Here is a 27466-nt window from a genome sequence, read left to right as displayed (position 1 = left end):
AGCTAGCGTGATCTAGGCTGCCATTATCCAAGGAGCAGGGCCAGGCGCGTGCCACCCGTTTGAACAATGCGGGCGAAATAACTGCCTTATGGGATGCGAAGCTTGCGCATGCGCAGTGACGCAGACGCGCCTTTCAAAATGGCGGCGGCAGCAACACACGCGAAAGATCGATCTCCTGTATTTTCTTAGTTTTATTCTAAACAAGATGCCCCGATTTCATTTAAATACATTTAATAGCTGTAGGAACTAGTGAGCGGTATTTAGCAACATGCTATGTTAGAATAATGCCATCAAACGTGTCTGTTAAGCATATCACAGCGGACATACACGGAGGAAACATGGGGTAGAATCAAACAGGCCACAGGCTTTGAGATAGGCTGGCTCCCCAAGCTATTGCCCCCATTTAGCCCGAATGTCATAGACCTCTCCCCCCCCCCACATCCTGACAAAGATGTATTTAGTTGTATTTTGTTATCAGGGTGATCGTCCGTTCGCAGGCCACTTTGGCCATGTGGTGTAGTCATAAACCGTCGCGGATGTTTACCCGAAACCGGGGCATCAAACAAAGAATAAGGATTCCTTAGACAACCCATTTCAAAATATGGCAGCAACAAACGGAGTGCCCAGTTATTTCAAATAAACCATGACCTTTTTTTTAAAGTATTGAAGCACTTTTCTACCAATGTGAATAATAAACATTTTAGACAAAAAAAATCAACGAATAACGCTGGTAATTCGTTGTCAAAATGAGCGTACGGCATTAGCCCAGAAGAGGGGTGGCAATTTGCATATGTGAAAGCCTATGTGAATGAGACACAGGTCCCAAACTTTTAACTAGAGACACAATATTTAAGTAGAGGCATACCCAAGCGAAACAAGAGAAAGTGTGAAACAAGCACAACTATTTTAGCGGTGAGGGTAAAATGCGGACCGTTTACAAACAGCGGATTCCGTGTTTAATAGTGTTGAGGCAATGTTTTCTAGCCATTTAAGAAAGGCAGCAAAGGTTTTTTTTTTATACCTTTAAACATTAACAAAAACCGCTAATGTCTTTTCTTTAAAATTTTCAAGTCTATTTCTGTCTGGTTTTTCGCGATAAGTTGCGTGAACGCCTGAGTTAGTGTGTTTTTGGGGCTTGGATACACATCGAGGTCCTGACAGAAATAATTATGTCTGCTTTCACAAACCTAAAGTTAAACTTTAAAGCCCATCGGCGTGTGTGTGTGTGTGTGTGTGTGTGTGCTTGTGCACATGAGCACAAGCACATGGTTCAATGTAACTGTAGCAGCTTATTCCATTCATTCATTGTGCACATACACACATACACTCACCTAAAGGATTATTAGGAACACCATACTAATATGGTGTTTGACCCCCTTTCGCCTTCAGAACTGCCTTAATTCTACGTGGCATTGATTCAACAAGGTGCTGAAAGCATTCTTTAGAAATGTTGGCCCATATTGATAGGATAGCATCTTGCAGTTGATGGAGATTTGTGGGATGCACATCCAGGGCACGAAGCTCCCGTTCCAACACATCCCGAAGATGCTCTATTGGGTTGAGATCTGGTGACTGTTGGGGCCATTGTAGTACAGTGAACTCACTGTCATGTTCAAGAAATCAATTTGAAATGATTCGATCTTTGTGACATGGTGCATTATCCTGCTGGAAGTAGCCATCAGAGGATGGGTACATGGTGGTCATAAAGGGATGGACATGGTCAGAAACAATGCTCAGGTAGGCCGTGGCATTTAAACGATGCCCAATTGGCACTAAGGGGCCTAAAGTGTGCCAAGAAAACATCCCCCACACCATTACACCACCACCAGCAGCCTGCACAGTGGTAACAAGGCATGATGGATCCATGTTCTCATTCTGTTTACGCCAAATTCTGACTCTACCATTTGAATGTCTCAACAGAAATCGAGACTCATCAGACCAGGCAACATTTTTCCAGTCTTCAACTGTCCAATTTTGGTGAGCTCGTGCAAATTGTAGCCTCTTTTTCCTATTTGTAGTGGAGATGAGTGGTACCCGGTGGGGTCTTCTGCTGTTGTAGCCCATCCGCCTCAAGGTTGTGCGTGTTGTGGCTTCACAAATGCTTTGCTGCATACCTCGGTTGTAACGAGTGGTTATTTCAGCCAAAGTTGCTCTTCTATCAGCTTGAATCAGTCGGACCATTCTCCTCTGACCTCTAGCATCAACAAGGCATTTTCGCCCAACGGGACTGCCGCATACTGGATGTTTTTCCCTTTGCACACCATTCTTTGTAAACCCTAGAAATGGTTGTGCGTGAAAATCCCAGTAACTGAGCAGATTGTGAAATACTCAGACCGGCCCGTCTGGCACCAACAACTATGCCACGCTCAAAATTGCTTAAATCACCTTTCTTTCCCATTCTGACATTCAGTTTGGAGTTCAGGAGATTGTCTTGACCAGGACCACACCCCTAAATGCATTGAAGCAACTGCCATGTGATTGGTTGATTAGATAATTGCATTAATGAGAAATTGAACAGGTGTTCCTAATAATCCTTTAGGTGAGCATATATGCTATGTCTAGATCTCCTGGGGAAATCAAGAGTGTTGCCCACAAACATTGTTCAGCTTTTGGCCTAACATGGTCCTTGCGTGTTTTAAAGTTGCGTGAAGTGGAGTGAGGAGCATTCTGAACATCAAACTATTTTAAGATAAATTGTCTGTAACAGGAAATTTAGTTTCTCAATTTATTTCTTATATATTATTTTGTTAATTATTGAGTTCAAAGTTTTGTAGTAAATGGTGATATTGTCATCAATTTGGTGATAATGCGAGCCAAACATTTCTCGAAAATGACATTTGCATACAGTAAGTAAAACATTCTGAAATCATATTTCTATTTTATTCTGCTGCTGCTTACATGTTTACATCTCTGTCTCTCTCGCTCTCTCTCTCCAGGACAGTGAAAGTAGGACTATTTACCCTTGTTTATGTAGCTGTAGGATGGCCATAATATAGTTTCAATCCGATATCGATGTAATGCTTGTCTGTGATGATTGGTTAACATATTGATTGGTGTATTAATATAGCCGGAAAGTAATAAAACCCATTGCAATCAAGTATACAGTGCCTTATAAAAGTATTCAGTTATCATAATTTTACTCAATTACAAAGGATAGTTAAACGTTTTCCAAATGAGCATTTTATTGCATTTCCAAAGGCACTGTAACTTATTTCTGTGCCAACATTAAAATTAAATAAACTTATGATTTAATGTCGATATGAGATGACAAATTATTCACAAATGATACAGAGGTGCCACTCATTTCCACATACAGTAACTCATCACAATTGGGTGCCACTGTGCTTTTTAATGAAAAGCTGATAAAACTTAAAATGTGGTTCGGTCATGTGTGTAGTCTGTGTGTAGACAAGGAAACAGAGGCATAGTAGCTGTTATTTTTTTATTCCAAAGTCATCCAATTTGCTATTTTCCTTACATACCCACCCATTCACTCACTCACTCACTGACCCACCCACCCATTCACACACCCAAGTCTTCCGTAAGGTGTTTGCAGAACTCGCTGCAGAACCCAGGCTGTGTGAAGTTCCCCTCGTCTTCCACGCCCAATGTAGCCTATGGGACAATAAATAATAAGCAAGCATACTTAGTATCAAAACAGAGCAACAATGTTTTTCATTGCATACTTTCAAGAAAATATTCAGGACCTGACACACAATAAATTGTTCTGGTGACTTTCTTTTTGCAACCACTGACTTCAGCAACAATTGTCAACATTCTTACACAGTATGCATACCTGGTAAGCTGTTCTTATAAGTCTCTAGACAGTGCTGGCAGCATTCCAGGCGATACAATCGTCGGAATTGTGCTTGATAGGCCGCACTGTACAGTTTCCATGGGACTACACCTGTAGGTTTCAAATTTAAGAATGATTCATTAGAGTAAAATCCCTTGTTAATGGGAATACAAACATCCTAACTCAAAGGGTATTCAAATATCATAATATGTTTTATACCTACTGTCAAGCCACTGAAAATGCGCTCGGGCACGGAATGTTTCCCTTCCGACTAAGTCCCAAAAAAAGGTGACAAACAAGTGACAGCTTTAAAAAAGCTTTGTCACCCTCGAACAGGACTACTTCTAAAAGGATATCCTCCAGGACGTCGAGGGGGATCTGTGAAAGAAATCATACAAGCACGCAAATATTATTTTACAATAGTTCTGTAATATAACAAAAACAGACAAAAATAGCATGACTTCTACATTCCAACTCCAACTGCTTAAAATGAAGCTCATTGTTTTCACATTTTTGTAGGGTACAGCACAGTAAGCACAGAGAAAAAAAGAGAAAAACAGCAGGTTCAGCTGTAAGATCAGCTACATAAATACCTGTTCAATGGAGATGGAACCCATTCCTCCTCCTCTACCATCTGTGCTTTCAACACATTGAATTTTCCTAAAAGAAATTATATTGTCACAACTATTGTAAAACTATGACATATTGTAATGGTATCACATAGAGTTGACTCCACCTGAGGGCACAGGTGTAAAACAATTTGATCACGTTGGGCACCAGACCTGGAAAAAGGCAGTCATGATACTACCAGCTTGTCAGACTGAAAGGCTTATATGCATATGGGTCAGAACAATGCATCAGAGTGATAAATATTACAGCATCAACTTTGTAAGGTGTATCAATCCCCACTAGGGTTGTAACGGTATACCGGTATGGCGGTTTATTGTGATATTGACATGTACGATTATCATATCATGCACATTTGCCTATCCGCGGTTTGGAAAAAAAAAAAAGAAACCAGATCTCACCTGCGCTGCTGTGTATATGCAACTTCTTTCCGCTTTACTGCTTAGACTCCACCCATAAATGCACAGCGGCGAAAATGTCCGATAGTGGCTGCAAATTCTAATCTCTATTTCCCGCCGAAAAAAAAATTAAAATCTGCAGTATGGGAATATTTTGGGTATCCGAAAAATGATCGTGGGGTGGATATCCAGTTTGCAAGAAATGTGGACGAACAGTGGCCGCAAAAGGAGGAAATACGTCGAACATGTTCTCCCATATTCGCGAACACCATCCCTCCGTGAAGATAAAGGTAAGTTCCATTTATAACTTAAAGCCGTATTATTTCTGTGATGCAGAGGGAATCCCGGAATCCAGTCATGTAATTGGAGTCAATTACAGTATAATTCAGATGCCACGTAAAATGTCCAATTTGATAGATAGATGGATGAATAAATCAAAATATAGCTGTGCAGCAAATTAAATCGCGATGTGCGTCTGTGAATATACAGCGCAAAAAGGCTGCCGCTTGCTCATTAACCAACTACCCCCCCCCCCCCCCCCACACACACACACACACACACACACACACACACACACACACACACACACACACACACACACACACACACACACACACACACACAGCGGCACAGATGATTATTTTGTCCTCCAGGTTCGTGTGCCGCCCCCCATAGAATCCCTCCCGGCGCCCTCCCAACTTCATCCCTTATCGTCTCCGCTCGCCCATCCTCTAGAAAAACGCTTTATTTAGATTATTTTTGTTTTCCTCCAAGTTCGTGTGCCGCCCCCCACGTGACATGAAAAAGTGCCGCCCCGGGCGGCTGCCCCGTTCGCCCATGCCTAAAACCGCCACTGCATGATGGTCATGGTTTTTAAAGCGTCTGCTGTCTCATTCACTATGTGAAGACGTGAACACATGAACATATCCAGAGCTACTCTCAAGAGAACACTTAATGATCATTTTATAATTTTATTTAAAAGAATAATCATCAAATACACTAACTGAAAACTCATAGGTGTTTAGTACAAGTGGACACATTCTCTCACCTCAGCGGTCAAGATTGAGCCCTGAAAATCTCAACATGCTTACATTTCTTCATCATAATCTGACCTGAAAAAAAGCAAAGAAATGCATGCTGCTATGATAATCTCAGGAAAATATTAACAAACATGACCCTGCACATATTGCTCTCCCATATATGCTGTTAAAGAGGAAGGACAGTTTGATTTATTCTTGTCTAATATAAAGAGAAATAACTTATTCCTTATTTTGTTCAAATGGGAGATGCGCAGCTTTATTTTATTTATTTTTCCCCCAAAAGTTAGACTCATACTTCCATAAGTTTTTTTTATTTTCATTAAAAAAAAGTTTGTTACAATAAACCATGTTCATCCAAAAACCATATCTCTTTTTATTCATTTAAGGGTCATTGTAGCTGATGATTATACTAATAATAATGATAGTTTAATACCGTATACCACGAAACCGTGATATTTTCTGAGACGATTATCATACCGTGAAAATCTCATACCGTTACAACCCTAATCCCCACCTTCAGATCAGATCACTAAGACCAATTAATCTGACTCCATTAAATTATGCTGCTGTTTGTAATAGGGTCAGTGGTGGCCTAATGGATAGGGAAGTGCACTTGTAATCGAAAGGTGCCACTGAAGTACCCTGAGCAAGGTACCACCCCCAAGCACTGCTCTCCTCTGCAATGTCATGGTGTCATATAGGTTAAATGCAGAGTACACATTTTGTTGTTGTGCACTGTGTGCTGTGGTGTGTCAATGACAACTAATCACTTCACTTATATGCCATGCACTACGAGGCATCACAGAAAATATTTAAAAAGTATGACACAAAAGGAATTGTATTACTGATTAATGAATAGTTTGTTTCCAAGTTATAAATAATATAATAACCGATACATTAGATGTTAAAAGTTATAACACCCATAAACAATGACAACTGTATTACATGAAATGGTTGCCAATTGTTAAATGGTTTCCAAATTTGCGACTAAGAGAGCCCATGCGGCAATCAATCAAATGAGTCAATCAATATATAAACAAACAAACAAATACGGAGGAACAAAACATAAAACATGCACCTCTGAGTCTCTGATTTCCGATCGGGCACTTGTGTGCTCCAGATGTGGTAGTCCCCAGCAGTCATCACTGCACACTGGTAGATCTCCTGTCATACATATCAGACCATGCATGAAAATATTAACCAAATAAGTGTTTCACCACATTTCTGTGATACTGAGCCATCTTATGAAGCATATAACACTTTCTTAGGGTGGCTGAAGGTTGGTATACATTTAGCTGCAGATCAAGTACCCACTGCAAACATACATAAGTATACATATTCTAAAAAACATGGATGTGTTAAGGTTTTTATTAAGTTGTACAACCAGGCCCTCAAAAAATATATATTGTCTTCATACCAGGGGATGCTGCAGTTGTCATACCATGAGCTGGTGCTGCTGTTGTTGTTTGTGCTTGTTCGGCTGGTGCTTCAGCTGGTGCTGCAAAAAAGCACATTTTAAACCAAATGATTTAGAATGAGTTAAATCGGTTGTACTGCATGCATTTCTCATCAACGCTATGCTGTCTAGCATTTCTGACAGATTTGTAAGTTATAGCTTTATGATCTTTCAAATTGCAAAATAAACATGAGGAATCACCTACAATTAAAAGACAAATATAACTTCACGGCACCGGACAGCAAAATTACATAAACATGACATAAACATGACATTACCACTAATAATTTAGAATGAGGGTGGAATACATACCCAAAACTGTCTGACCATTGGAATTTAACTGTATGTCCACTCCTTTGCCCAATCTCTTCTTCATGCTTTCTATGGTTCTTGAATTTCTAGCATTGTTGTAGTGACACAAAATATTTCGCATCAAAAAGACATGCGATGAGGGAGTCATCATGTTGAGAAAATGATTGTTTTTCCTCATTCCAGCAAAGAGCTGTTCAGCACACGGGCTGTTGATCCAACCACGTAACTCTGGGACCAGTTCCACCTTTCGCAAGACATCCCTGGCATCTTTTGAGTTTGCCTCATGAAATCTATCATAAAGAGCATAATGCTCAGACGATCCAGTTATAGGGTGGCCATTTTCATCAGGAACTGGCTTCTTGGTGACTAGCCATGGCAAGCTCACTTTTATCTGTCCAGTAGTGGCACATCTGATGTTATCTTCAGTAGGCTCAAGTAACCTACCCCCATGAGGTTTGAAGGGTAATGATTCTGGATCTCTTAGGTTGGTATGTGTTGCCAACCCTCTCGCAAAATCATATAATACAATGTTTGGAAAATGTTTCATCGACAATAAAAGGTCAGCAAAGTCCCGGGGGCTCTCAGCCCTTATGTTGAACTTAACACCATACACCACAGCACAAGGACAGGTGACCACAGCCCATCCACCTGTTTAAGGAAACTGTAAATCAGAGTGCAACCATTCCAAGTAATGAAACTAAGAACTGTCTGTAAAAACGGTCTCTCAGTAATAGAACACAACTTACCAGAAGCTCCCCAGATCTGTGAAAACACCTTATCATAACTCGCTCTGTTCTTCATTTCTTGTTGAAGTCTCGTTACCAGGTCCATCCGTGAGCCTTTGGGGTCTATGCCACACTGTCGGCACAGAGCACGCACAGCTTCCATCTATAATGAACATTAGTATAGTTGGTCTGGCGTGGTTCAAAAACACACATCTTTGACAAAACTGACAAAAATTGACTTAAGTTCAGTACCTTGAGCTTAAGAAGTTCATCAGTCAGTCGGTCCTCTGTGAGGTTAAACTCAGATTCCTCCTTTGCACTACAAGCAGAATACACTTCTTTGTATTCAGTGTTGAGTACAACATCCCTATCTCTTGTGTGAGGACCAATCCACGGAGCCCAACTATGGTAACTGGGATGGACGACAAATGGGTTTGACTTGTTGCCTTTAAATGATGTTAGAAAATATTATTAACATAACAGTACATTATTCCACGATAAACAAAGTAAATGCTAGAATACTGTCATCCCACCTAGAACATTGTGCGGACTGTACTTACTTGGGACCAACCCACGGCTGATCATTTCAAGGGAAACCATCTCCCAGAAATTTTCAACACTTACCTTTCCATCAAAAGTCTGAGATGGTTCCTCAATGCTGCTCACTAAGGAAAGCAAGACTTAAGTAAGCATGTTCCAAACAGTCATAGCTGGATATGTGGTGCTTGAAACAATGTAAGACTAAGAAAATGAATAAATGTGTTCACTTACCAGGCATGCTAAAAACGCCCTTCTCATGAAGGTCCATCACAACAGATACTGGATGATAACCACACGATACACAAGCATATGTGTAACCGAGGTCTGACAGTGCTTCAAAGCTTAAATAAGCCTGCAGGACCCTTTCCCTGGATGGATAGGTTTTACCAGAGGTCTTCTCCAACACATCCATGGCACTCCCTACTGCCTGATGAGTCTGTGAAATTGATGTATGACATTTAAAGGCTTTACAATATATTATTTTGATAAAGTATTCGTAATTGTTTTAAATGATTAAAACAACAGAACATGGTTCCTACCTGAAGTGTATTGCGTAGAAAATGGCACATGTATATGGACAGAAGTGTGTGGTCATCGAAATTGTGGACACCATCAGTCCACTCCTGGTATCGATATGCCATACCACACCTGTAGCACCATTTTCTGTACACTGAAATTCCTAATGGACACAAGCACCAGTAAATGTTACACATTTATCTTTCACCATTTTACACTGTGACATGTCTCTATACTTTGCACAGTACTAAAAGCCAGTGTATGAAATTATCTCAGTAAGCATACAAGTGTGAATTGCTGGGAAGGAGGCTAAGCTGCTGATAGTGGAAGTCATGGCTACACTGACATTTACAGTACATGTAGTGAGTAATGAAATGTTAAAATATCGATAATAAATATTTAAATAAAGAGAGAACATACCTTCTATGACATCAGTGATTGTTAGGATTTTAGCCTTAGATGTAATCAGCACAGGTTCGCTTAGAGGAGTGGGCTCTAAACATTCTGAGCAAAAGGTTTCTGATGGTATGAAGTGCACAGGGAAATGAATGGTCTTGACCACGTCTGAGGGGAAAATCGCAGGCAGTTTCTTCTTATGAAAAATGTATTGAACCATCCGCGACAGATTTTTGCCTTCAGGTGAGTATGGAGCTCCTTCTTCTAGGTCAAAACTTTCCATGTCAATTGGAAAATGTTCTGTGATGTTCTCCTCCACACTTCTGGTTTTTCTGAAGAGTGCCTGGTCTGTTTCAAATAAATGCCACTTGGCAACATATTTAGGTATGCATGACTGCCTTGGGTTCGCGCAAGGACAATGCCATGAAATGATTTTAGAATTGTACCTTACCACCACTCTGCCAAGCCGGCTGTAATAGGAGATAGTTGACTCGTATACAGAAATGTGCTTTTTGTAGGGGGGTCCACACACAGTCACCAGACAGGACAACGGGACTCCTGCATCATTTGCTTCTCTCTGACGTACCAAACACCTTTCCTTTTTGTCTTCCCCAAACCACTTGTCATGTACCATCACCTGCAAAACATCCTCTGTAAGTGATGGAGTGTCCATTCTGGCTGGAGGGCAGTACACGAGGGACTGAATGTGGTGGCACTCAAATGGACGAAGGTTTGACCTCTCTGCAAACTCTGCATTAATTCTGCAGATATCCAGCTCACACATTGTTTTTTGTTCAGGACCCCATGTCCTTTTAATGACACGTACTGGTGTGCTGGGTGCTATAAAAGACTTTGCTACTGCAAACACTCCATTTGTGTAATCAACACACTGAGCACTGAGGTGGTTCTGTGCCGTAATGTCCATTTTGATGGGAGTGTGACGTCTTCGAAGATGTATCCGTAGGTTCCGTCTATTAAGGATTAGGCCACAGCTAGTACACTTCACTGTTTTCTGCTTTCTTTGGGTGAGAGGGTGGTAGTGCTGGTGCTGCTGAGGAGCCAGGATCAGAGGAACATGAAGAAAGTGAGGGGTGGAGGATGGGGACTGGGGGAGGGGGACATGCAGCTTCAGAAGCAGTAAAGGAGGGAGCAGGAGAGGCGGGAGGTGACTGATGCGCTTCCGTTGTGGTTGGCTTGGTTTCACTGATGCATTGGGATACATGATGTTTAAACTGGTCTTTGCGTATTATTGTTTGGCTGCAATAAAGACAATGAAAGTGTCCTGTGGGTCTGCAATAATTGTTGCATTTGCTGATGAAGAAACCTGCAAGACGGCAACATGAAGACCAAAGCTATCAACAGAAAAGAAAGGTATACACAGAACGGGACTGGGGGAGTGAGGTCAGGAGTAGCTGATCAGAAAGTTACAGTGTCAAACAAAACACAAACATAGGTAAATTAGCTTACCAATATTCACATGACTTCAGGGACTCCCACTAAGGAACTCCACATCATTTTGTCTATCTTGATTGTAAGAAGTGCATTCTACATTTAAGCATGTGTATGTTTTAAAACCACCAAAATCAATAGACCAATAAACATCATTAGGAATTACCTCTATGCTGTACTGCATGTCTCACGTGGCTCTGAATGTGTGTTGTAAATTTGAATTGTTGGTCAGTTGCATAAGTGCAGCATGGGCATCTGAACACACCGTCTAGGCAAAACCTTGTTGCATCAGGACTGGCCTGTAAATGCGTTGGATGCTTTAAAACATAAACAATAAAACATTGTGTAAACTTACTGTTACTCTGAGGTGCACGCTCATTCTAACAACATAACATGCATGCAGAAGTAATGCAGCTTGTAAGGTTATCAGGCTGTGATATCGATAAAATATCTTATAGAGCATTCATATCATCAGCATTAACTTGAGTATCCTGAGCATCATAATATAGCCTAAACATCTGCATAATTAACAATCATAATATACTATTTTTACATAAATACCATTGAGGTTGTTGGTGTAATTTAATAATATATCGGTCACATACTCCATAACTCTTAATAAAACAATTCGGTCATCATAATCAGAAAAACTCAAAAGCACCTGTCGTAGTCTGTTTTCTACATATGCATTTGTGATAAATATTTTGCAATATTGTCATATAATTTTTAGGACATAAGGCCCAGACCTGCGGTCCCTGAAACAAAAGAGAAACAACCTAGCAGCAAAACGTACCGTCTGCGTTTTCTAGTGTTACGCCCTAAAACAAAACATATATACATGATTTATTTATTCAAATTTCATTTTAGTCTATTCAATGTGTTACCCTTCTCATGTTCTGAATCTAAGGGCATTTCAAGTCCGGAAATTTTAACTAGAGACACAATATTTAAGTAGAGGCATACCCAATTTCATTTTAGTCTATTCAATGTGTTACCCTTCTCATGTTCTGAATCTAAGGGCATTTCAAGTCCGGAAATTTTAACTAGAGACACAATATTTAAGTAGAGGCATACCCAAGCGAAACAAGAGAAAGTGTGAAACAAGCACAACTACTTTAGCCCAAGTTTTTAAAAATGAGAAAAAGCCGTAATCAGTTTAACAGTTTTATTTCAATGTCAAAGAGAAAAAAAAACACTTCACCAAAGGCGAAGATCCATCCATAGCGGCTCTGGGTCCCGTCAGCGTAGCACAAAGCTAGCGTGATCTAGGCTGCCATTATCCAAGGAGCAGGGCCAGGCGCGTGCCACCCGTTTGAACAATGCGGGCGAAATAACTGCCTTATGGGATGCGAAGCTTGCGCATGCGCAGTGACGCAGACGCGCCTTTCAAAATGGCGGCGGCAGCAACACACGCGAAAGATCGATCTCCTGTATTTTCTTAGTTTTATTCTAAACAAGATGCCCCGATTTCATTTAAATACATTTAATAGCTGTAGGAACTAGTGAGCGGTATTTAGCAACATGCTATGTTAGAATAATGCCATCAAACGTGTCTGTTAAGCATATCACAGCGGACATACACGGAGGAAACATGGGGTAGAATCAAACAGGCCACAGGCTTTGAGATAGGCTGGCTCCCCAAGCTATTGCCCCCATTTAGCCCGAATGTCATAGACCTCCCCCCCCCCCCACATCCTGACAAAGATGTATTTAGTTGTATTTTGTTATCAGGGTGATCGTCCGTTCGCAGGCCACTTTGGCCATGTGGTGTAGTCATAAACCGTCGCGGATGTTTACCCGAAACCGGGGCATCAAACAAAGAATAAGGATTCCTTAGACAACCCATTTCAAAATATGGCAGCAACAAACGGAGTGCCCAGTTATTTCAAATAAACCATGACCTTTTTTTAAAGTATTGAAGCACTTTTCTACCAATGTGAATAATAAACATTTTAGACAAAAAAAATCAACGAATAACGCTGGTAATTCGTTGTCAAAATGAGCGTACGGCATTAGCCCAGAAGAGGGGTGGCAATTTGCATATGTGAAAGCCTATGTGAATGAGACACAGGTCCAAAACTTTTAACTAGAGACACAATATTTAAGTAGAGGCATACCCAAGCGAAACAAGAGAAAGTGTGAAACAAGCACAACTACTTTAGCCCAAGTTTTTAAAAATGAGAAAAAGCCGTAATCAGTTTAACAGTTTTATTTCAATGTCAAAGAGAAAAAAAAACACTTCACCAAAGGCGAAGATCCATCCATAGCGGCTCTGGGTCCCGTCAGCGTAGCACAAAGCTAGCGTGATCTAGGCTGCCATTATCCAAGGAGCAGGGCCAGGCGCGTGCCACCCGTTTGAACAATGCGGGCGAAATAACTGCCTTATGGGATGCGAAGCTTGCGCATGCGCAGTGACGCAGACGCGCCTTTCAAAATGGCGGCGGCAGCAACACACGCGAAAGATCGATCTCCTGTATTTTCTTAGTTTTATTCTAAACAAGATGCCCCGATTTCATTTAAATACATTTAATAGCTGTAGGAACTAGTGAGCGGTATTTAGCAACATGCTATGTTAGAATAATGCCATCAAACGTGTCTGTTAAGCATATCACAGCGGACATACACGGAGGAAACATGGGGTAGAATCAAACAGGCCACAGGCTTTGAGATAGGCTGGCTCCCCAAGCTATTGCCCCCATTTAGCCTGAATGTCATAGACCTCTCCCCCCCCCCACATCCTGACAAAGATGTATTTAGTTGTATTTTGTTATCAGGGTGATCGTCCGTTCGCAGGCCACTTTGGCCATGTGGTGTAGTCATAAACCGTCGCGGATGTTTACCCGAAACCGGGGCATCAAACAAAGAATAAGGATTCCTTAGACAACCCATTTCAAAATATGGCAGCAACAAACGGAGTGCCCAGTTATTTCAAATAAACCATGACCTTTTTTTTAAAGTATTGAAGCACTTTTCTACCAATGTGAATAATAAACATTTTAGACAAAAAAAATCAACGAATAACGCTGGTAATTCGTTGTCAAAATGAGCGTACGGCATTAGCCCAGAAGAGGGGTGGCAATTTGCATATGTGAAAGCCTATGTGAATGAGACACAGGTCCAAAACTTTTAACTAGAGACACAATATTTAAGTAGAGGCATACCCAAGCGAAACAAGAGAAAGTGTGAAACAAGCACAACTACTTTAGCCCAAGTTTTTAAAAATGAGAAAAAGCCGTAATCAGTTTAACAGTTTTATTTCAATGTCAAAGAGAAAAAAAAACACTTCACCAAAGGCGAAGATCCATCCATAGCGGCTCTGGGTCCCGTCAGCGTAGCACAAAGCTAGCGTGATCTAGGCTGCCATTATCCAAGGAGCAGGGCCAGGCGCGTGCCACCCGTTTGAACAATGCGGGCGAAATAACTGCCTTATGGGATGCGAAGCATGCGCATGCGCAGTGACGCAGACGCGCCTTTCAAAATGGCGGCGGCAGCAACACACGCGAAAGATCGATCTCCTGTATTTTCTTAGTTTTATTCTAAACAAGATGCCCCGATTTCATTTAAATACATTTAATAGCTGTAGGAACTAGTGAGCGGTATTTAGCAACATGCTATGTTAGAATAATGCCATCAAACGTGTCTGTTAAGCATATCACAGCGGACATACACGGAGGAAACATGGGGTAGAATCAAACAGGCCACAGGCTTTGAGATAGGCTGGCTCCCCAAGCTATTGCCCCCATTTAGCCCGAATGTCATAGACCTCTCCCCCCCCCCACATCCTGACAAAGATGTATTTAGTTGTATTTTGTTATCAGGGTGATCGTCCGTTCGCAGGCCACTTTGGCCATGTGGTGTAGTCATAAACCGTCGCGGATGTTTACCCGAAACCGGGGCATCAAACAAAGAATAAGGATTCCTTAGACAACCCATTTCAAAATATGGCAGCAACAAACGGAGTGCCCAGTTATTTCAAATAAACCATGACCTTTTTTTTAAAGTATTGAAGCACTTTTCTACCAATGTGAATAATAAACATTTTAGACAAAAAAAATCAACGAATAACGCTGGTAATTCGTTGTCAAAATGAGCGTACGGCATTAGCCCAGAAGAGGGGTGGCAATTTGCATATGTGAAAGCCTATGTGAATGAGACACAGGTCCAAAACTTTTAACTAGAGACACAATATTTAAGTAGAGGCATACCCAAGCGAAACAAGAGAAAGTGTGAAACAAGCACAACTACTTTAGCCCAAGTTTTTAAAAATGAGAAAAAGCCGTAATCAGTTTAACAGTTTTATTTCAATGTCAAAGAGAAAAAAAAACACTTCACCAAAGGCGAAGATCCATCCATAGCGGCTCTGGGTCCCGTCAGCGTAGCACAAAGCTAGCGTGATCTAGGCTGCCATTATCCAAGGAGCAGGGCCAGGCGCGTGCCACCCGTTTGAACAATGCGGGCGAAATAACTGCCTTATGGGATGCGAAGCTTGCGCATGCGCAGTGACGCAGACGCGCCTTTCAAAATGGCGGCGGCAGCAACACACGCGAAAGATCGATCTCCTGTATTTTCTTAGTTTTATTCTAAACAAGATGCCCCGATTTCATTTAAATACATTTAATAGCTGTAGGAACTAGTGAGCGGTATTTAGCAACATGCTATGTTAGAATAATGCCATCAAACGTGTCTGTTAAGCATATCACAGCGGACATACACGGAGGAAACATGGGGTAGAATCAAACAGGCCACAGGCTTTGAGATAGGCTGGCTCCCCAAGCTATTGCCCCCATTTAGCCCGAATGTCATAGACCTCTCCCCCCCCCCACATCCTGACAAAGATGTATTTAGTTGTATTTTGTTATCAGGGTGATCGTCCGTTCGCAGGCCACTTTGGCCATGTGGTGTAGTCATAAACCGTCGCGGATGTTTACCCGAAACCGGGGCATCAAACAAAGAATAAGGATTCCTTAGACAACCCATTTCAAAATATGGCAGCAACAAACGGAGTGCCCAGTTATTTCAAATAAACCATGACCTTTTTTTTAAAGTATTGAAGCACTTTTCTACCAATGTGAATAATAAACATTTTAGACAAAAAAAATCAACGAATAACGCTGGTAATTCGTTGTCAAAATGAGCGTACGGCATTAGCCCAGAAGAGGGGTGGCAATTTGCATATGTGAAAGCCTATGTGAATGAGACACAGGTCCCAAACTTTTAACTAGAGACACAATATTTAAGTAGAGGCATACCCAAGCGAAACAAGAGAAAGTGTGAAACAAGCACAACTATTTTAGCGGTGAGGGTAAAATGCGGACCGTTTACAAACAGCGGATTCCGTGTTTAATAGTGTTGAGGCAATGTTTTCTAGCCATTTAAGAAAGGCAGCAAAGGTTTTTTTTTATACCTTTAAACATTAACAAAAACCGCTAATGTCTTTTCTTTAAAATTTTCAAGTCTATTTCTGTCTGGTTTTTCGCGATAAGTTGCGTGAACGCCTGAGTTAGTGTGTTTTTGGGGCTTGGATACACATCGAGGTCCTGACAGAAATAATTATGTCTGCTTTCACAAACCTAAAGTTAAACTTTAAAGCCCATCGGCGTGTGTGTGTGTGTGTGTGTGTGTGTGCTTGTGCACATGAGCACAAGCACATGGTTCAATGTAACTGTAGCAGCTTATTCCATTCATTCATTGTGCACATACACACATACACTCACCTAAAGGATTATTAGGAACACCATACTAATATGGTGTTTGACCCCCTTTCGCCTTCAGAACTGCCTTAATTCTACGTGGCATTGATTCAACAAGGTGCTGAAAGCATTCTTTAGAAATGTTGGCCCATATTGATAGGATAGCATCTTGCAGTTGATGGAGATTTGTGGGATGCACATCCAGGGCACGAAGCTCCCGTTCCAACACATCCCGAAGATGCTCTATTGGGTTGAGATCTGGTGACTGTTGGGGCCATTGTAGTACAGTGAACTCACTGTCATGTTCAAGAAATCAATTTGAAATGATTCGAGCTTTGTGACATGGTGCATTATCCTGCTGGAAGTAGCCATCAGAGGATGGGTACATGGTGGTCATAAAGGGATGGACATGGTCAGAAACAATGCTCAGGTAGGCCGTGGCATTTAAACGATGCCCAATTGGCACTAAGGGGCCTAAAGTGTGCCAAGAAAACATCCCCCACACCATTACACCACCACCAGCAGCCTGCACAGTGGTAACAAGGCATGATGGATCCATGTTCTCATTCTGTTTACGCCAAATTCTGACTCTACCATTTGAATGTCTCAACAGAAATCGAGACTCATCAGACCAGGCAACATTTTTCCAGTCTTCAACTGTCCAATTTTGGTGAGCTCGTGCAAATTGTAGCCTCTTTTTCCTATTTGTAGTGGAGATGAGTGGTACCCGGTGGGGTCTTCTGCTGTTGTAGCCCATCCGCCTCAAGGTTGTGCGTGTTGTGGCTTCACAAATGCTTTGCTGCATACCTCGGTTGTAACGAGTGGTTATTTCAGCCAAAGTTGCTCTTCTATCAGCTTGAATCAGTCGGACCATTCTCCTCTGACCTCTAGCATCAACAAGGCATTTTCGCCCAACGGGACTGCCGCATACTGGATGTTTTTCCCTTTGCACACCATTCTTTGTAAACCCTAGAAATGGTTGTGCGTGAAAATCCCAGTAACTGAGCAGATTGTGAAATACTCAGACCGGCCCGTCTGGCACCAACAACTATGCCACGCTCAAAATTGCTTAAATCACCTTTCTTTCCCATTCTGACATTCAGTTTGGAGTTCAGGAGATTGTCTTGACCAGGACCACACCCCTAAATGCATTGAAGCAACTGCCATGTGATTGGTTGATTAGATAATTGCATTAATGAGAAATTGAACAGGTGTTCCTAATAATCCTTTAGGTGAGCATATATGCTATGTCTAGATCTCCTGGGGAAATCAAGAGTGTTGCCCACAAACATTGTTCAGCTTTTGGCCTAACATGGTCCTTGCGTGTTTTAAAGTTGCGTGAAGTGGAGTGAGGAGCATTCTGAACATCAAACTATTTTAAGATAAATTGTCTGTAACAGGAAATTTAGTTTCTCAATTTATTTCTTATATATTATTTTGTTAATTATTGAGTTCAAAGTTTTGTAGTAAATGGTGATATTGTCATCAATTTGGTGATAATGCGAGCCAAACATTTCTCGAAAATGACATTTGCATACAGTAAGTAAAACATTCTGAAATCATATTTCTATTTTATTCTGCTGCTGCTTACATGTTTACATCTCTGTCTCTCTCGCTCTCTCTCTCCAGGACAGTGAAAGTAGGACTATTTACCCTTGTTTATGTAGCTGTAGGATGGCCATAATATAGTTTCAATCCGATATCGATGTAATGCTTGTCTGTGATGATTGGTTAACATATTGATTGGTGTATTAATATAGCCGGAAAGTAATAAAACCCATTGCAATCAAGTATACAGTGCCTTATAAAAGTATTCAGTTATCATAATTTTACTCAATTACAAAGGATAGTTAAACGTTTTCCAAATGAGCATTTTATTGCATTTCCAAAGGCACTGTAACTTATTTCTGTGCCAACATTAAAATTAAATAAACTTATGATTTAATGTCGATATGAGATGACAAATTATTCACAAATGATACAGAGGTGCCACTCATTTCCACATACAGTAACTCATCACAATTGGGTGCCACTGTGCTTTTTAATGAAAAGCTGATAAAACTTAAAATGTGGTTCGGTCATGTGTGTAGTCTGTGTGTAGACAAGGAAACAGAGGCATAGTAGCTGTTATTTTTTTATTCCAAAGTCATCCAATTTGCTATTTTCCTTACATACCCACCCATTCACTCACTCACTCACTGACCCACCCACCCATTCACACACCCAAGTCTTCCGTAAGGTGTTTGCAGAACTCGCTGCAGAACCCAGGCTGTGTGAAGTTCCCCTCGTCTTCCACGCCCAATGTAGCCTATGGGACAATAAATAATAAGCAAGCATACTTAGTATCAAAACAGAGCAACAATGTTTTTCATTGCATACTTTCAAGAAAATATTCAGGACCTGACACACAATAAATTGTTCTGGTGACTTTCTTTTTGCAACCACTGACTTCAGCAACAATTGTCAACATTCTTACACAGTATGCATACCTGGTAAGCTGTTCTTATAAGTCTCTAGACAGTGCTGGCAGCATTCCAGGCGATACAATCGTCGGAATTGTGCTTGATAGGCCGCACTGTACAGTTTCCATGGGACTACACCTGTAGGTTTCAAATTTAAGAATGATTCATTAGAGTAAAATCCCTTGTTAATGGGAATACAAACATCCTAACTCAAAGGGTATTCAAATATCATAATATGTTTTATACCTACTGTCAAGCCACTGAAAATGCGCTCGGGCACGGAATGTTTCCCTTCCGACTAAGTCCCAAAAAAAGGTGACAAACAAGTGACAGCTTTAAAAAAGCTTTGTCACCCTCGAACAGGACTACTTCTAAAAGGATATCCTCCAGGACGTCGAGGGGGATCTGTGAAAGAAATCATACAAGCACGCAAATATTATTTTACAATAGTTCTGTAATATAACAAAAACAGACAAAAATAGCATGACTTCTACATTCCAACTCCAACTGCTTAAAATGAAGCTCATTGTTTTCACATTTTTGTAGGGTACAGCACAGTAAGCACAGAGAAAAAAAGAGAAAAACAGCAGGTTCAGCTGTAAGATCAGCTACATAAATACCTGTTCAATGGAGATGGAACCCATTCCTCCTCCTCTACCATCTGTGCTTTCAACACATTGAATTTTCCTAAAAGAAATTATATTGTCACAACTATTGTAAAACTATGACATATTGTAATGGTATCACATAGAGTTGACTCCACCTGAGGGCACAGGTGTAAAACAATTTGATCACGTTGGGCACCAGACCTGGAAAAAGGCAGTCATGATACTACCAGCTTGTCAGACTGAAAGGCTTATATGCATATGGGTCAGAACAATGCATCAGAGTGATAAATATTACAGCATCAACTTTGTAAGGTGTATCAATCCCCACTAGGGTTGTAACGGTATACCGGTATGGCGGTTTATTGTGATATTGACATGTACGATTATCATATCATGCACATTTGCCTATCCGCGGTTTGGAAAAAAAAAAAAGAAACCAGATCTCACCTGCGCTGCTGTGTATATGCAACTTCTTTCCGCTTTACTGCTTAGACTCCACCCATAAATGCACAGCGGCGAAAATGTCCGATAGTGGCTGCAAATTCTAATCTCTATTTCCCGCCGAAAAAAAAATTAAAATCTGCAGTATGGGAATATTTTGGGTATCCGAAAAATGATCGTGGGGTGGATATCCAGTTTGCAAGAAATGTGGACGAACAGTGGCCGCAAAAGGAGGAAATACGTCGAACATGTTCTCCCATATTCGCGAACACCATCCCTCCGTGAAGATAAAGGTAAGTTCCATTTATAACTTAAAGCCGTATTATTTCTGTGATGCAGAGGGAATCCCGGAATCCAGTCATGTAATTGGAGTCAATTACAGTATAATTCAGATGCCACGTAAAATGTCCGATTTGATAGATAGATGGATGAATAAATCAAAATATAGCTGTGCAGCAAATTAAATCGCGATGTGCGTCTGTGAATATACAGCGCAAAAAGGCTGCCGCTTGCTCATTAACCAACTACCCCACACACACACACACACACACACACACACACACACACACACACACACACACACACACACACACACACACACACACACACACAGCGGCACAGATGATTATTTTGTCCTCCAGGTTCGTGTGCCGCCCCCCATAGAATCCCTCCCGGCGCCCTCCCAACTTCATCCCTTATCGTCTCCGCTCGCCCATCCTCTAGAAAAACGCTTTATTTAGATTATTTTTGTTTTCCTCCAAGTTCGTGTGCCGCCCCCCACGTGACATGAAAAAGTGCCGCCCCAGGCGGCTGCCCCGTTCGCCCATGCCTAAAACCGCCACTGCATGATGATCATGGTTTTTAAAGCGTCTGCTGTCTCATTCACTATGTGAAGACTAGGGTTGTAACGGTATACCGGTATGGCGGTTTATTGTGATATTGACATGTACGATTATCATATCATGCACATTTGCCTATCCGCGGTTTGGAAAAAAAAAAAAAGAAACCAGATCTCACCTGCGCTGCTGTGTATATGCAACTTCTTTCCGCTTTACTGCTTAGACTCCACCCATAAATGCACAGCGGCGAAAATGTCCGATAGTGGCTGCAAATTCTAATCTCTATTTCCCGCCGAAAAAAAAATTAAAATCTGCAGTATGGGAATATTTTGGGTATCCGAAAAATGATCGTGGGGTGGATATCCAGTTTGCAAGAAATGTGGACGAACAGTGGCCGCAAAAGGAGGAAATACGTCGAACATGTTCTCCCATATTCGCGAACACCATCCCTCCGTGAAGATAAAGGTAAGTTCCATTTATAACTTAAAGCCGTATTATTTCTGTGATGCAGAGGGAATCCCGGAATCCAGTCATGTAATTGGAGTCAATTACAGTATAATTCAGATGCCACGTAAAATGTCCGATTTGATAGATAGATGGATGAATAAATCAAAATATAGCTGTGCAGCAAATTAAATCGCGATGTGCGTCTGTGAATATACAGCGCAAAAAGGCTGCCGCTTGCTCATTAACCAACTACCCCCCCCCCCCCCCCCCCCACACACACACACACACACACACACAGCGGCACAGATGATTATTTTGTCCTCCAGGTTCGTGTGCCGCCCCCCATAGAATCCCTCCCGGCGCCCTCCCAACTTCATCCCTTATCGTCTCCGCTCGCCCATCCTCTAGAAAAACGCTTTATTTAGATTATTTTTGTTTTCCTCCAAGTTCGTGTGCCGCCCCCCACGTGACATGAAAAAGTGCCGCCCCGGGCGGCTGCCCCGTTCGCCCATGCCTAAAACCGCCACTGCATGATGGTCATGGTTTTTAAAGCGTCTGCTGTCTCATTCACTATGTGAAGACGTGAACACATGAACATATCCAGAGCTACTCTCAAGAGAACACTTAATGATCATTTTATAATTTTATTTAAAAGAATAATCATCAAATACACTAACTGAAAACTCATAGGTGTTTAGTACAAGTGGACACATTCTCTCACCTCAGCGGTCAAGATTGAGCCCTGAAAATCTCAACATGCTTACATTTCTTCATCATAATCTGACCTGAAAAAAAGCAAAGAAATGCATGCTGCTATGATAATCTCAGGAAAATATTAACAAACATGACCCTGCACATATTGCTCTCCCATATATGCTGTTAAAGAGGAAGGACAGTTTGATTTATTCTTGTCTAATATAAAGAGAAATAACTTATTCCTTATTTTGTTCAAATGGGAGATGCGCAGCTTTATTTTATTTATTTTTCCCCCAAAAGTTAGACTCATACTTCCATAAGTTTTTTTTATTTTCATTAAAAAAAAGTTTGTTACAATAAACCATGTTCATCCAAAAACCATATCTCTTTTTATTCATTTAAGGGTCATTGTAGCTGATGATTATACTAATAATAATGATAGTTTAATACCGTATACCACGAAACCGTGATATTTTCTGAGACGATTATCATACCGTGAAAATCTCATACCGTTACAACCCTAATCCCCACCTTCAGATCAGATCACTAAGACCAATTAATCTGACTCCATTAAATTATGCTGCTGTTTGTAATAGGGTCAGTGGTGGCCTAATGGATAGGGAAGTGCACTTGTAATCGAAAGGTGCCACTGAAGTACCCTGAGCAAGGTACCACCCCCAAGCACTGCTCTCCTCTGCAATGTCATGGTGTCATATAGGTTAAATGCAGAGTACACATTTTGTTGTTGTGCACTGTGTGCTGTGGTGTGTCAATGACAACTAATCACTTCACTTATATGCCATGCACTACGAGGCATCACAGAAAATATTTAAAAAGTATGACACAAAAGGAATTGTATTACTGATTAATGAATAGTTTGTTTCCAAGTTATAAATAATATAATAACCGATACATTAGATGTTAAAAGTTATAACACCCATAAACAATGACAACTGTATTACATGAAATGGTTGCCAATTGTTAAATGGTTTCCAAATTTGCGACTAAGAGAGCCCATGCGGCAATCAATCAAATGAGTCAATCAATATATAAACAAACAAACAAATACGGAGGAACAAAACATAAAACATGCACCTCTGAGTCTCTGATTTCCGATCGGGCACTTGTGTGCTCCAGATGTGGTAGTCCCCAGCAGTCATCACTGCACACTGGTAGATCTCCTGTCATACATATCAGACCATGCATGAAAATATTAACCAAATAAGTGTTTCACCACATTTCTGTGATACTGAGCCATCTTATGAAGCATATAACACTTTCTTAGGGTGGCTGAAGGTTGGTATACATTTAGCTGCAGATCAAGTACCCACTGCAAACATACATAAGTATACATATTCTAAAAAACATGGATGTGTTAAGGTTTTTATTAAGTTGTACAACCAGGCCCTCAAAAAATATATATTGTCTTCATACCAGGGGATGCTGCAGTTGTCATACCATGAGCTGGTGCTGCTGTTGTTGTTTGTGCTTGTTCGGCTGGTGCTTCAGCTGGTGCTGCAAAAAAGCACATTTTAAACCAAATGATTTAGAATGAGTTAAATCGGTTGTACTGCATGCATTTCTCATCAACGCTATGCTGTCTAGCATTTCTGACAGATTTGTAAGTTATAGCTTTATGATCTTTCAAATTGCAAAATAAACATGAGGAATCACCTACAATTAAAAGACAAATATAACTTCACGGCACCGGACAGCAAAATTACATAAACATGACATAAACATGACATTACCACTAATAATTTAGAATGAGGGTGGAATACATACCCAAAACTGTCTGACCATTGGAATTTAACTGTATGTCCACTCCTTTGCCCAATCTCTTCTTCATGCTTTCTATGGTTCTTGAATTTCTAGCATTGTTGTAGTGACACAAAATATTTCGCATCAAAAAGACATGCGATGAGGGAGTCATCATGTTGAGAAAATGATTGTTTTTCCTCATTCCAGCAAAGAGCTGTTCAGCACACGGGCTGTTGATCCAACCACGTAACTCTGGGACCAGTTCCACCTTTCGCAAGACATCCCTGGCATCTTTTGAGTTTGCCTCATGAAATCTATCATAAAGAGCATAATGCTCAGACGATCCAGTTATAGGGTGGCCATTTTCATCAGGAACTGGCTTCTTGGTGACTAGCCATGGCAAGCTCACTTTTATCTGTCCAGTAGTGGCACATCTGATGTTATCTTCAGTAGGCTCAAGTAACCTACCCCCATGAGGTTTGAAGGGTAATGATTCTGGATCTCTTAGGTTGGTATGTGTTGCCAACCCTCTCGCAAAATCATATAATACAATGTTTGGAAAATGTTTCATCGACAATAAAAGGTCAGCAAAGTCCCGGGGGCTCTCAGCCCTTATGTTGAACTTAACACCATACACCACAGCACAAGGACAGGTGACCACAGCCCATCCACCTGTTTAAGGAAACTGTAAATCAGAGTGCAACCATTCCAAGTAATGAAACTAAGAACTGTCTGTAAAAACGGTCTCTCAGTAATAGAACACAACTTACCAGAAGCTCCCCAGATCTGTGAAAACACCTTATCATAACTCGCTCTGTTCTTCATTTCTTGTTGAAGTCTCGTTACCAGGTCCATCCGTGAGCCTTTGGGGTCTATGCCACACTGTCGGCACAGAGCACGCACAGCTTCCATCTATAATGAACATTAGTATAGTTGGTCTGGCGTGGTTCAAAAACACACATCTTTGACAAAACTGACAAAAATTGACTTAAGTTCAGTACCTTGAGCTTAAGAAGTTCATCAGTCAGTCGGTCCTCTGTGAGGTTAAACTCAGATTCCTCCTTTGCACTACAAGCAGAATACACTTCTTTGTATTCAGTGTTGAGTACAACATCCCTATCTCTTGTGTGAGGACCAATCCACGGAGCCCAACTATGGTAACTGGGATGGACGACAAATGGGTTTGACTTGTTGCCTTTAAATGATGTTAGAAAATATTATTAACATAACAGTACATTATTCCACGATAAACAAAGTAAATGCTAGAATACTGTCATCCCACCTAGAACATTGTGCGGACTGTACTTACTTGGGACCAACCCACGGCTGATCATTTCAAGGGAAACCATCTCCCAGAAATTTTCAACACTTACCTTTCCATCAAAAGTCTGAGATGGTTCCTCAATGCTGCTCACTAAGGAAAGCAAGACTTAAGTAAGCATGTTCCAAACAGTCATAGCTGGATATGTGGTGCTTGAAACAATGTAAGACTAAGAAAATGAATAAATGTGTTCACTTACCAGGCATGCTAAAAACGCCCTTCTCATGAAGGTCCATCACAACAGATACTGGATGATAACCACACGATACACAAGCATATGTGTAACCGAGGTCTGACAGTGCTTCAAAGCTTAAATAAGCCTGCAGGACCCTTTCCCTGGATGGATAGGTTTTACCAGAGGTCTTCTCCAACACATCCATGGCACTCCCTACTGCCTGATGAGTCTGTGAAATTGATGTATGACATTTAAAGGCTTTACAATATATTATTTTGATAAAGTATTCGTAATTGTTTTAAATGATTAAAACAACAGAACATGGTTCCTACCTGAAGTGTATTGCGTAGAAAATGGCACATGTATATGGACAGAAGTGTGTGGTCATCGAAATTGTGGACACCATCAGTCCACTCCTGGTATCGATATGCCATACCACACCTGTAGCACCATTTTCTGTACACTGAAATTCCTAATGGACACAAGCACCAGTAAATGTTACACATTTATCTTTCACCATTTTACACTGTGACATGTCTCTATACTTTGCACAGTACTAAAAGCCAGTGTATGAAATTATCTCAGTAAGCATACAAGTGTGAATTGCTGGGAAGGAGGCTAAGCTGCTGATAGTGGAAGTCATGGCTACACTGACATTTACAGTACATGTAGTGAGTAATGAAATGTTAAAATATCGATAATAAATATTTAAATAAAGAGAGAACATACCTTCTATGACATCAGTGATTGTTAGGATTTTAGCCTTAGATGTAATCAGCACAGGTTCGCTTAGAGGAGTGGGCTCTAAACATTCTGAGCAAAAGGTTTCTGATGGTATGAAGTGCACAGGGAAATGAATGGTCTTGACCACGTCTGAGGGGAAAATCGCAGGCAGTTTCTTCTTATGAAAAATGTATTGAACCATCCGCGACAGATTTTTGCCTTCAGGTGAGTATGGAGCTCCTTCTTCTAGGTCAAAACTTTCCATGTCAATTGGAAAATGTTCTGTGATGTTCTCCTCCACACTTCTGGTTTTTCTGAAGAGTGCCTGGTCCGTTTCAAATAAATGCCACTTGGCAACATATTTAGGTATGCATGACTGCCTTGGGTTCGCGCAAGGACAATGCCATGAAATGATTTTAGAATTGTACCTTACCACCACTCTGCCAAGCCGGCTGTAATAGGAGATAGTTGACTCGTATACAGAAATGTGCTTTTTGTAGGGGGGTCCACACACAGTCACCAGACAGGACAACGGGACTCCTGCATCATTTGCTTCTCTCTGACGTACCAAACACCTTTCCTTTTTGTCTTCCCCAAACCACTTGTCATGTACCATCACCTGCAAAACATCCTCTGTAAGTGATGGAGTGTCCATTCTGGCTGGAGGGCAGTACACGAGGGACTGAATGTGGTGGCACTCAAATGGACGAAGGTTTGACCTCTCTGCAAACTCTGCATTAATTCTGCAGATATCCAGCTCACACATTGTTTTTTGTTCAGGACCCCATGTCCTTTTAATGACACGTACTGGTGTGCTGGGTGCTATAAAAGACTTTGCTACTGCAAACACTCCATTTGTGTAATCAACACACTGAGCACTGAGGTGGTTCTGTGCCGTAATGTCCATTTTGATGGGAGTGTGACGTCTTCGAAGATGTATCCGTAGGTTCCGTCTATTAAGGATTAGGCCACAGCTAGTACACTTCACTGTTTTCTGCTTTCTTTGGGTGAGGGGGTGGTAGTGCTGGTGCTGCTGAGGAGCCAGGAT

At 41.1% G+C, this 27466-nt stretch overlaps 2 protein-coding genes across 2 annotated transcripts; both read right to left on the bottom strand.

The window, feature by feature from the left end:
* Positions 1-3442: 3442 nt before the first annotated feature.
* LOC140587720 (uncharacterized) lies at positions 3443-10881 on the bottom strand (the record flags this gene model as incomplete). Its single annotated transcript, XM_072709257.1, has 14 exons — positions 3443-3615; positions 3797-3907; positions 4020-4174; positions 4390-4456; positions 5870-5933; positions 6940-7025; positions 7279-7359; positions 7630-8277; positions 8376-8517; positions 8607-8800; positions 8915-9019; positions 9126-9330; positions 9434-9573; positions 9831-10881. Coding segments are annotated over 10 exons (2664 nt in total), but the record flags the coding sequence as incomplete, so codon positions are not given.
* An 8199-nt stretch (positions 10882-19080) lies between these two features.
* LOC140587740 (uncharacterized) lies at positions 19081-27466 on the bottom strand (the record flags this gene model as incomplete). Its single annotated transcript, XM_072709267.1, has 14 exons — positions 19081-19253; positions 19435-19545; positions 19658-19812; positions 20028-20094; positions 22464-22527; positions 23534-23619; positions 23873-23953; positions 24224-24871; positions 24970-25111; positions 25201-25394; positions 25509-25613; positions 25720-25924; positions 26028-26167; positions 26425-27466. Coding segments are annotated over 10 exons (2655 nt in total), but the record flags the coding sequence as incomplete, so codon positions are not given.

Source organism: Paramormyrops kingsleyae, chromosome 2, assembly GCF_048594095.1.
Source record: "Paramormyrops kingsleyae isolate MSU_618 chromosome 2, PKINGS_0.4, whole genome shotgun sequence".
NCBI lineage: Eukaryota > Metazoa > Chordata > Actinopteri > Osteoglossiformes > Mormyridae > Paramormyrops > Paramormyrops kingsleyae.
The sequence above is the reverse complement of the archived record's forward strand: the minus strand, read 5'-3'. Positions and strand labels throughout refer to the sequence as shown.